This window comes from Hydra vulgaris, chromosome 09, assembly GCF_038396675.1.
Source record: "Hydra vulgaris chromosome 09, alternate assembly HydraT2T_AEP".
NCBI classification, from domain to species: domain Eukaryota; kingdom Metazoa; phylum Cnidaria; class Hydrozoa; order Anthoathecata; family Hydridae; genus Hydra; species Hydra vulgaris.
The window spans coordinates 41,360,001-41,372,500 of record NC_088928.1 but is presented as its reverse complement, the minus strand read 5'-3'; the positions used below and the strand labels follow the sequence as shown (position 1 = coordinate 41,372,500).

Here is a 12,500-nt window from a genome sequence, read left to right as displayed (position 1 = left end):
TAGATCTACAAAAATAAAAAATGAAACTCTTTTTTAAATATCTTTGAAATATTTGAAAAAATATATAAAATTTTTGGTTTTATTTAAAAAGTTGAGATATCCTGAACAAATAGTATTTGTGTAGATTGATACCATTTATTCAAGATACATAGTTAAACCTTATCAAAAGTTGCTTACTAAAATAATTGTCTAAATCTAAAGTTGCTACAAACAAATTTAGTTAAAATATTTAATATAAATTTAATTTTAAAAATAGTACAAATAAATAACTAAAGCATTGATAATTTTTTTTTGCTGAAAAAATGCTTATTTTTGACTTTTACAAAATTGTAAATTATTATTTACAATTTTGTCAAGTTAATATTAATTATATTGAGTATTAAAATTTCCTATGAGTTTTTTTGAAAACAAACAATATTATATTAATAATATTTAGAAAATAATAATAAAAATAAGGAAAGCAAAGAGTATTTTTTTAATTTATCATTTAGTCAATTTTTTTTTTTAAAATTGAAAAATAAAACAAATAAAAAACAACACTAAAACTTACTTTTGATCTATCAATCTTTGTATAATGAATAAAAAATTGATTACAAAGATGCATTTGAGCTGTTTTCAAGCAAAACAATCCTTTTCCTGTCAATCCTGGCTCTCTAAAAAAATTAAAAAATTAAAAAATGATGATGCAATAAGTACAAAAAAATTTTATTTTCAAAATATCAATGTATTTAATTTTGTGTGTACATCAGAAAAAGAGATTAGATACTCTGACACAACCTGATAAAACTTCAAAACAGATATATCTTAGTACAATAGGACAGCAGATTAGGATTGGGTACTAGACTAGGTCTACAATGGCTACAAACTATGGCTACAATACCATTTTGAACTGTTTCTTAAAAAGAAAAAGTGTCAATAAAAGAACAAACCCAGATACAAAACAGTAATCCAGTCCCATACGGTCATAGAGGTAACATGTTTAAATTTAACTGATATATATATATATATATTTATATATATATATATATATATTATATAATATTATGCTATTATGTTATATATTCATAAAGCTTCATAAAGCTTCATAAGCAAGTGGTTCTGAGTTTGATCCCCACTACATCCCTGGTAGTACTGTGCTCAACTTGTTTCTCCGCGCAGCAGCCTTGTTCATCAGGGTTCATGTTTCAGAGTTATAGAGTTGAGAGAGGGTTATAACCACAATTAAATCGCCTCCTTGTCTGTACTGGCCTTCTTGGCCTTGGGGAGGCAAATTAACATAAAAATTTATATATTATCATGTAACTATGTTTTACTTGCTACATTTAATATTTTAATATTAATATTAACTACTTTATATAATAATATGCTTTTTTGTATTATATGTTACTATGTTTTACTTAAAACGTTTTACATTTAAACAACAATCATTAGTAATAAGTATTATAATTAAGGAGAGTAGTATTAGTTTATTACAACTAAGAATTTTAATTCTAATTAAACTTGAAATTATTTATCATGTTTTAAACTTTTATAAGACTACCAAACAATAACAAAAATAATTCTTCTGATTTAGTAATTTCAAGTAGCCAAGTAATGGCAACACATGATGTTGTTATAAAGCTTTTTATCTTGAAAACAGTAAGAAAGCTTTATTATTTAATTTTTTTTTCTAAGACATATGCAACCTTCTAAAAACATACTTTCAAATACCCAAAATTTGATAGCTAGCACATAGACATTTTTATTTTGAAAATAAGGCAAGTAAGGTAAAAAAAAGTTTACAGGAAAACTTTAGAACTAAAAACTTAAAACTCAGGGGCGGACGAAGGTTTTTAGTTTACCTTGTCAAAAAAAAACGCCATACGCCATGTTGTATGTTATGTAAATATGCCCACTGCGTAAACAAAAAAATTAAAAGGGACAAGGAAGGAGGAAGTAACAATTTTTGCAATTGGAAAGAAAAACTCATATTTTAGTTTTACTTGTCTTAATACAAGCACAATTCAAAACTAAGTTAACTTTCCAGCAAACATTCTATAGTGGAATTTCAGTGGACCTATATAAATATTTTTAGCAGTCAACTGTAGTTTTGCTCATTGGTTACTTAGTAGATCATTAGTACTGGCCACCAAAAAGTGGCTAACCAATGACTAGCCACTACTAACACGTAAGAAAGTTATTGGCCATTTATAGCAGCTGCCACTGATGGTACACTAATGAGCAAAACTCTAATTCAGTCCACTGCAAATCCACTAAAACAATGTTTGCTGGGTAGTCAGGTTAATTTTAGCATTTTTACTAATATGATCCTTAAATATAGTAAAAAATAAGGCACAAATAAGAACATAGCCTGACTTGATTTAATAATGCCATTTTTCAATATATATATATATATATATATATATATATATATATATATATATATATATATATATATATATATATATATATATATATATATATATATATATATATTTATTTATTTATTTACATAAAATAGAAGAAAAAAAGGTTATGCTACTTTTGCTTTGAATTGGTAAAATACACTGTTATGTTTGGAATTAACAAAACAATTTTAAATCTTTTCAGAGCATTTATAATCGAATTTTAAGTCATGCTTTGATGTTAAAGTTCAAAAATCACTTTATATTATACTCTACTTATCATGATTTAACAAGATAATATTTTTTTGAAAATACTTTAGTTGAATTGGTTGCAAATGTATGCCGTTGTATCAAAACGGCATACATTTGCAACCAATCAAAGAACTGCTGCAGACGCCACAAAGTATAGTTTACACTGCAGAGTTTATTTTTAATGAATCAGATTGCTACTTTTAGTAGTAAGGAACCAATTAACTTTTCCAATTTTCTCATTCCCAAAGTATGATTTGCATAAGGAAGTCATAATGTCAACATTTTATATTTATTTTTTAAACCCTCTCAGTTGCAGCACTAGACAGGGTTTAGATCCGCCTCTGAAACTATATAGATAAAAATTTTAAAAATTGTTAACCTGTAGTCTGCTACTTCATTGAGAACTTCATCAAGTAAACTTTCAAAAGAACAACTATCATCCTAAAAAAATAAAAAAATAAAAAAAAAAAGTTCTAAAATTTAATCACTCGTTCTCTTTTTCTAAAGTAATTTAAATGATTATACATTGATTCACGATTTTACATTATCAATCTGAACCAATTTTTTATCAAAAGTATTAAAATATAAAAATACCTGTAAACACATATATTTTTATCTGTGTGTGTGTGTGTGTGTGTATATATATATATATATATATATATATATATATATATATGTATATATATGTATATATCTATACATAGATCTATAGTTTGTTGTCTTTGGGAAGAGCGGAAGGAAAAAAGTGATTCTTACGCCAACACATACGTCACTTTTAATTACTTTTGACTTTCGTCCAACATTTGCGTGTTGGACGAAAGTAAAAACCATTAATTTAATTACAAATAAATCGTTTTTTAAAAAAACCACAAAAACGCAAATTTAATTGACCAGAATGTTTTAAAAACATTCTGAATGTTTTTAACAATATAAACAATGTTTTTATTTTTTTTAATAAAATGTTTTTATTTTCAATTTTTTTAATAAAATGTTTTTATTTTTATTTTTTTTTACTGTAAATCATGCGCGGAGTGTTGCTACATCGACTATCTTATAGGCTGACTCGCAAGGGAGTGCTGCTACATCGACTGACAAATAGCCTGACTCGCAAGGGAGTGCTGCTACATCGACTGACAAATAGCCTGACCTGCAAGGGAGTGTTGCTACATCAACTGAGGGTTTGGTTGGGGCAGGCAGTCTATCAATTAATAAAAAAAAATAATTCCGGTCTTGCATTTTAATTTTTACTTTTTGTCAACAAAATATGGAAAAAACTTTCAGACAACATTTACGGGTTGTATATATATATATATATATATATATATATATATATATATATATATATATATATATATATATATATATATATTACATATATATATATATATATATATATATATATATATATATATATTACATATATTTATATATATATACAAATATGTATATATACATATATATATATATACATATATATGTATATATACATATATACATATATACATATATATATATATATACATATATATGTATATATACATATATATATATATATATATATATATATATATATATATATATATATATGCATATATATACTACATTAAATATTTTGTGTGTGTATGATGCAAGTAATTAATATGAATGTAATATACATACATCTTCTGGGTCTGCAGCTGGAAGATGTTTAACTAAATTGCTTCGAGAAGATGGCCCTATAGCCAATCTATGAATAACTTCACGTGTAAGAATTTCTTTATAAGTTGTTTCACCGATGCCAATTACATATCTTTCACCTAATAATTTTTACTCGTGAAAATTACTTTATTAATTGAAATAAAAAAGTGTAACAATATAGTATTTACCCAGCAAACATTGTTTTAGTGGATTTGCAGTGGAACTTTATAGGCATTTTTTAGTGGTTCATTGAAGTTTTGCTCATCAGTTACTTAGTGGATAATTGGTGGCAGCTGCTATAAATGGAAAGCTGACAACTTTCTGATATGTTAATAATGGTTTCTTTCTGATATGTTAATAGCTAGCCACTTTTGGCGGCTGCCACTAATGGTCCATTAAATAACTGATGAGCAAAACTACAGTAGTCCACTCAAAATGCCTATATAGGTTCACTGAAATTCCGCTATAGAATGTTTGCTGGGTACTTATATACTCATTTCAGAAAATATAAATTTGTAAATTCTAATTAAAATAACGACTCATTTGCAATGAAAATATTTTAAAATCTTTTTAAAAAAACTTTTTTTATAACTTATTGTACATGTTTGTAGCAGTTTGTACCAAATTGTAGCCATTTATTACTTAATTGTAGCAAGTTGCATAAAATTGTAGCAGGTCAATAAATTGATAAAATAATTTAAAAAAACACGCAAATATCAAAACAAAAACCATAACAAACCATCAAAAAAAGTAAAAAACATCAAAAATTTCTTACTGAGAATGTAAAAGAGAGTCAAGAAAAATTCTTCTGCAATAACAGTTACAGCTTGCTAAAAAAGTGTATATCTAAGTATATCTAAGTATGAAAGATAATCAAAATAAAACCTAGATTGTTTGTTGATGTAAACATTATATTTTTGAACTAGAAAATTTAAAAACTTTTTCTATGATTTTGTTTTACAATGTTGTTCTCAATAATTTTTTATATAATAAAATGATAAAAAATTTACACATAACATTTACATGTTTATATTATCGCTTACAAAAAAGATGTTATCTATGTGTAATGATCTAGTTTGAAACATTTAAAAATATTTTTAAAACATTTTATGTGCTGCAAAACCTTGCTTCAAAAACAACATACTACAGTAGATTATACACTACACTGTTGATACTGTAGACTACACACTACACTGATACATTTTGTAGGTTTTAGTCTTTGAAATGAGACACTTAAGTATGTAAAAGTTAAGATTGTTGAAAAATGAATTTTTAAAAAAGTGCTAAAATAAATTGACTTTTTTCTTAGTGTAAATATAATGTAAACTTAGTGTAAAGTATAACAACAAAAACACATACCAAATTTTCCTTAGTTTCTTTGCTAAAATTGTAAATAAAAAATTAAACCAAAGAAATATATTTTTTAAATATTTTTGAAAAATTAATTATCTATAAAGTATGTTTAAATTTTATTCTGTTAAATTTTATGACATAAATCTCATTTTGTCTTATATAAAAATAAGACACTTACTTGTTTTAATTCCTTCCGACAGTGTACTAAATATTAAAACTTTAAAAACCTACTCTACACTTGTTTTCTAATTTATCAAGGTTGAAAGACTTTAATTTTTATTAGTAAATTTGTAATTTAATGTAAATTAGGTTTTCTAATACAAATAATCATCTAACATAAATATATAAAATGAATTATGTTTCTTTTTCTTAAAAAAAAAACATTATAACATACCTTACCCATGCAGCTAAATCATATTTGTAAAGAAGAGAATCAATAAAATAATCAGAATCCATACATGAAGCAACCATCTTAAACAGAAAAAATGATACTAACTTAAATTAACATATCTAAAAAATTTTTTGTATATATATATGTATGTGTGTATATATATATATATATATATATATATATATATATATATATATATATATATATATATATATATATACACACATACATATATATAGACAGTACCATCCATAATTATTTGGATGATGATGCTTTTCAATATAAGATATTTAAGTTTTATTTACTATTGGGAGAAAAACTGAAAACAAAATCTAACAGAATTATGTTATCTTCTTATTTATTAGGTGTACAAAAAAATTGATAATAAGTCCCATTAGATTAGTTTATAAATTACTTGCCTATTAATCACCTTTAGCAACAATAACCGCCATACATATTCTTGGCATTCTACCTAACAAACAAGGTCGGAGCAAAGGGAGGGGTGTGTGTGGGGGTGACACCATCAATGAATTTTTCGTTCATTTAGTCAGCTAATTTGACACTTTTAGACAAGTCAGTTGGCAAATGTAGACAATGTTTTGAAGAATATGTTTGGATTTATCATATCATTATACATTCAACACTCTTTTTTCAGTATTCTTATAAAAAAGTTTAGGAAAAAAATTTGTCTATTGCTGTAAAAAATTTTACATTAAGAGTTTAGGAGAATTTTGAATATTAAATTGCATAACATAATTTTTCATCAAGTTGATTAAGATTTACATTTTTATTTGGTCAAGGTTTACATTTTTATTTGATGAAGGTTTAAATTTTTATTTGATCAAGGTTTACATTTTTATTTGATCAAGGTTTACATTTTCATTTGATCAAACTGATAAAATTAGAACTTCTGAAAAATGTTTTTTTTTAAATAACCTAAATAAAATCTAAATGAATTTACTTTTTCAGATAAAAAAAGACTTACCTGTAAGAGTTGTATGTCTCGGTCATACATCTCACAAGTAAAACGAATGTTCTGATAATAAATAACAGTATTAAGAATTGAAAACCCATTTCTTTTCCACATACTAGCATTAACTTGTGCCATCAGTACAAGAGCCCTTAACGGGAATTCTATTAGCTTCTGCTGCCACCTAGCTTTCTCATCAATAGTGTTCTGAAAAATATAAAAAATGATCAATTATGTGGCTGTTTTATGTTTTGTATTATGAATGTAACATGTTTTTTTTTAACTAGTTATTTAGGTGCTCCAAGAAGTCTTTACGGTCTTAGCACTTGAAATAGTATTTAATAGCTTGTTGCCATTATAATTGTTATATATATATGTTATATATAATAATTGTTGTTGGGGCTTTAGTACATACATCAAGTATTTTATAGCCTGCTGCCGCAAAAAAGTGTAATTTCATCAACTGAGGGTTTGGAAGCAATCTTTTTATACATTATTCTTCATTTTTTCTCCTTTTTCTGAAAAAAGCTGTATGCTATAAAGATAAGCAAAACTAGTAAGCATTTGCCACTCTATATATGCTATAGTAGATATATATACATGTATGTATGTGCGTGTATATATATATACATATATATATATATATATATATATATATATATATATATATATATATATATATATATATATATATATATATATATATATATATTATGTACTGATATTTTAATTTGCTTTGTTTTTATTGTTTGTATTTTGTTAAAAAATAATAATTTTTATGCAATAAAACTTATAATAATAATTCTTGTGTAAAATTTTGTTATTTTTGAAATTTTTAGAAATTTTTGCTTCTTTTGAGACTCAACATGTCATACTTTTGAAAAACTTTTTTTCCTTCTGTTTAGGGTCTTGTTGCAAGTTTCAGACTTGAGGTGGCCCCCCTAAATCTCATTCAATTTTGAAAAAATTTAACAGGGTGTCTTGTGAGAACCAATAGAAAGTTATAAGAATAGGGACAGATCAATTTTTGAATGTATGGGGCTTTGGATGCACCCTAATATATATATATATATATATATATATATATATATATATATATATATATATATATATATATATATATATATATATATATATATATATATATATATATATATAGACACACACACACACACACACACACACACACACACACACACACACTCTTATAAGTGCAGGCTTTGTTAAGAATTATTAGGAAGGATTATGCCATGTGAATTGTACGTACAAAATGATGATTTCACCTATGCATTGAGCCATTTACGTTACCCCAAAATTTTAATTAGATTATTAATTAGCAATTTTGAAATAAATTTTTATTTAGATAAAAAAAACAGATAAGTTAAATAATTTTTTTCTACTTCTTTTTTTTTTAAATTAAAAAATATTTTAACTTCAAAAAAATTTATTTTCTGTTTACCAATTCGAATGCTTGAAACTTCTTGATATTTACTTTCAATCTCAAGGTCTTTAGCTAATTTTTTTGTTTCATCAACAACTTTTACAACAATTTTATCTTGATGGTGATTATTTAAAAAAGACAAAACTACTTTTAAAGGTTGTTTGCAATTTAATAAGTTTAGTTTTGGAGACATTATTTTCGATACCATATATACTTTCGTTAAAATGTTGTGCCAGATAATCAGACTACTAATAAACTTAAAGTAAGACACTTTTCTTTTGCTAATAGGTCTGCATCTCGTTTCTTTTAAAAGTTTAAAATAAAAAAAGTCATTCATTATAGACATTTAGTAACTAAATTTCGAGGACCTTTTGGCATTTTGAAGAGCTAAACAAACTGATCTAATTCCAAAAAGTTACCAAATTTTTACAGTCGCAATAACGAGATAATCAAGGTCAAAGTTTTGTTGTGTATATACCCCTAACTATATATATATTTTTGTTAGTTACTCCCAAAAAATTAATATTTTTGATTCCAAATTTATTTAGCGTATTCTTAAGTAAATTGTCCAAAAAATATTAAAAACTGGATGCTTTAAGATATGGGTAACCTAATTCTAGACCTTTAATTAGTTTAGTTAAATTTATTTTATTATATTTAAATTAAATTTATTATTAAATATTCATAAACTTATTTTATTAAACTTAATTAAAAAATTTTTTTAATTTATAAGACTCCGTTTTACAATTTTCTTTTTAACTTTTAAAATTTCCAAGTGTGTTAAAGAAAATTTTTTTATCAAATTTAAATTTAGTTACTTTTTTATGTTTGTTTTACATTCAACTATTTTGCTTATTTATAGTTTTATTTATTTATTTATTTGTTTATTTTTTATTCATTCATATATTTATTATTATTTATAGTTTCAAATCAATAAATTTTTTTCATCCCTATTCAAAAGTGCTTAATGCTAATAACTGTATATAAATGGATTGCTTGATAAACTGTAATCAAGCCTGTAGGCAAAAGTAATTTAGAGAAATTTTTGAAAAAAAATTTAAGTAAAAAATTTATGAAAATATGATAATTGCTTTTTAACAAAAGCTTATTCATTATCATTAAATTTGTAGATTGATCTTAGAATGAACGTCGATAAGAATTGATAAACTAGTTTATGAGTTGAAGACAAAGTTTTTGTTAAAGCCAAAATGTTGAAAAAAAAGCAAACATAAGACGATAATGTTGTGTTATGAATGTTTTAAGAAATAAATAACTTTAAACAAGAATAAGTTTTTTAAAATAAGAAAATTGTTTTTTTTAAACATTTATTTTGAAATTTTTATTTATAACAATATAGTTTAATTGAAAAATATTTAATGACTAATTAAAAAAAATAAAAATTTTAAATGATTTCAAATTAAATTTAATTACAATGGTTTCAAACTAAATTTAATTACAACGCTGAACTTTAAAAAATGCAACTGAAGTAATTTAACTTTTAACAATGTAAATATGGATATTGAGTAAAGTTACATTTACTTGCGTTACGTTTTTCCATTATGCAACAAAATGTCATAACAAAGCCTGCATATTTGTCATGACATATATATATATATATATATATATATATATATATATATATATATATATATATATATATATATATATATATATATATATATACACGCACACATACATCCTATGTCATATAAAAATATACATTTAAAATAGTTCAAGTATAAATTCTAATAGTTAACAATAGTTTTAATATAATAATTTATAATAACATGTATAATATTATAAATATAAATATTAGTTATAAATTGGCAAATAACTATTAGTTCAAATCTACATTATACATTTAAATTTAAGATAATATGCTCTTCTATGCTTAAATTTTGCTTCACCATACCGCACAACAAACCTGAAATAAATAACAAAAATTTGATTGAATTTCTATAAAAGATACAATAAATAAACTTTAGGAATCTTTCACATACCAGCAATAAACCTTGATAATGGTGCATGAATAGAAACTTGCATTGTTTTAATATTGTAATCTGCAAAAACTAAAAATAAAATTAAAAAATATTCTTTAAAAAATTTGTAGTAGTAGAAGCAGTTAGTAGTTCGAATAATTTAAAAAAAGAACAATCGCAGAAAAAACTTCAAGTTGAGGAAACTTCAACTTAATAAATAAGGGCTTGTTTTTTAGGAATGGCATAATGGTAAACTGTTAAACATAAGTGTGTTAGCAATTATATGGGTCATTTTTAGAAGAAAATAATTTTGAACAATTAAGATAAAATTTTGTTTTCTGAATCAACTATTTTATATTATTCCATTAAATTAGACTTTTAAACATTTGTCATACAAACTGTGCTAACATAGTAAAGTTTAGCCCTTGTTTTATGCCTTGTTTTTTTCCAAAAAGAATAAGCACAAATTAAAAAATACAAAAACATATAAATAGAAAAAAACTAAATAAGGAAAAAAATTATAATTAAAAACTTTAATAAACAAAAAATATAAACAAATATCCACTATAAAAAGTTTTTTATTTTAATATTTAATATATTTTAATATTTAACATATTTAAATTTTAGTTTGTTGCCAATACACTTTATTAAAATGAATGATAAACCAAAGGTTATTGTGAAAAATATATTTCTACACTTTTTGCTATTTTATGAATATAAAGTGAATATATAAAAAGTATATATGTAAAACATAATATATATATAGAATACATTGCATTTTAGAAAAGCATTGTATCTCCAAAATGCAAAAAAAAATTTTGTATTATCCGATATGTCTCTTTTCTATAATGGTTTTTAACACAATGGCATCTACACCTTTTTTTAAATTATTAATAACTCATTAATCATAAATAATCAAAGCATAATACTTTAAGATAACATGGACAATATTTCATAGTTTTTACTGTCCAAATTTCTCATTTTTGGCAAAAATGGACATACGTCCCTTTTCTATAACAGGTGCGATATATATATAAAGTGAATATGTCATAACACGTGTGGTAAAACACAATAAACAGATGTCATAATGTGCAACATGGTGTCATAATGAAAAAAAATAAAACAATACTTTGATAAAAAAAATTACATTTAAATCAAAAAAACAATGAAAAACACTAAATTAAAAAAAAATTTTAATATTCATTCAAAAAAAAAGCATTACCTATAAATTTGTCTTGAGCAATATACTGTAAAGGTAACTCATTTAATACTTTGAGGCACATACCAGTACAAGTACTTAAAACTTCTTTCTATAAAAAAATATTGATAATAGTTATGTGACACCTCAAAAATTTTTTTACATAACTTAAATGTAATGAATAAAAAATGCATAACTATACCACCCTAAATTTTTCTAGAATGACACAAATAACATTGATGAAAGAATGTTACAAATTTTTGTTTTTGTTTGGTTTTGAGTTTTTCTAGTACATTTTGCTGGACAATGATATTTTAAAATTTGTGTGTTTCTGAGAAAGTTCCTAATTTGTATTCAATACTTAACATTCTTCTAGAATATTCCTAAGGTCTAAGAATTTTCCAGAAAATTTTCTGAACTTGCAAAAACCTTTCAAAACTATTTAGAACATTCTTGAAGTGTGCAAAAATATTCATAAAAGTATGGAAGTACATGTGACTTGGTAAACAAAGGAATAAAGAATTGTGTTTGAAGAGCAATTATTTAATTTAAATGGCATCAAAAGATTGTTTGCATCCAGCAGATACATTTTTCTATATGCGTAGACAATTTATAAAAACAAGACCAAAAAAGAACTTTACAGAAGCAAGTTGTAAAATGTATGAGGACAACTACATACTGCAGCATACCTGCAAGAGATCAGGACATGCCCTGGATACTGCAGCATACCTGCATCAGAGATCAGGACATGCCCTGGGCATCACATTTCATATTCAAAAATTGCAAAAGAACTCTTGAAGTTAAGTTGAATAGATGCTTTTAGCTTAGATGTGCTTTGTTTTGTAGAATTTCAAC

At 24.0% G+C, this 12,500-nt stretch overlaps 1 protein-coding gene across 1 annotated transcript in view; it reads right to left on the bottom strand.

Annotated features, from left to right (window-relative positions):
• Nucleotides 1-12,500, bottom strand: part of LOC101238882 (E3 ubiquitin-protein ligase UBR2) — a 145,998-nt gene that overhangs the window by 60,664 nt on the left and 72,834 nt on the right. The window contains exons 18-27 of the mRNA XM_065805726.1: nt 11,670-11,757; nt 10,469-10,537; nt 10,328-10,392; nt 7,043-7,234; nt 6,061-6,137; nt 5,673-5,694; nt 5,089-5,143; nt 4,296-4,432; nt 3,016-3,077; nt 551-653 (exon numbers count right to left, since the gene is read on the bottom strand). Coding sequence (XP_065661798.1) covers nt 551-653; nt 3,016-3,077; nt 4,296-4,432; nt 5,089-5,143; nt 5,673-5,694; nt 6,061-6,137; nt 7,043-7,234; nt 10,328-10,392; nt 10,469-10,537; nt 11,670-11,757 — 870 coding nt within the window. The remainder of the gene's footprint in view (nt 1-550; nt 654-3,015; nt 3,078-4,295; nt 4,433-5,088; nt 5,144-5,672; nt 5,695-6,060; nt 6,138-7,042; nt 7,235-10,327; nt 10,393-10,468; nt 10,538-11,669; nt 11,758-12,500) is intronic.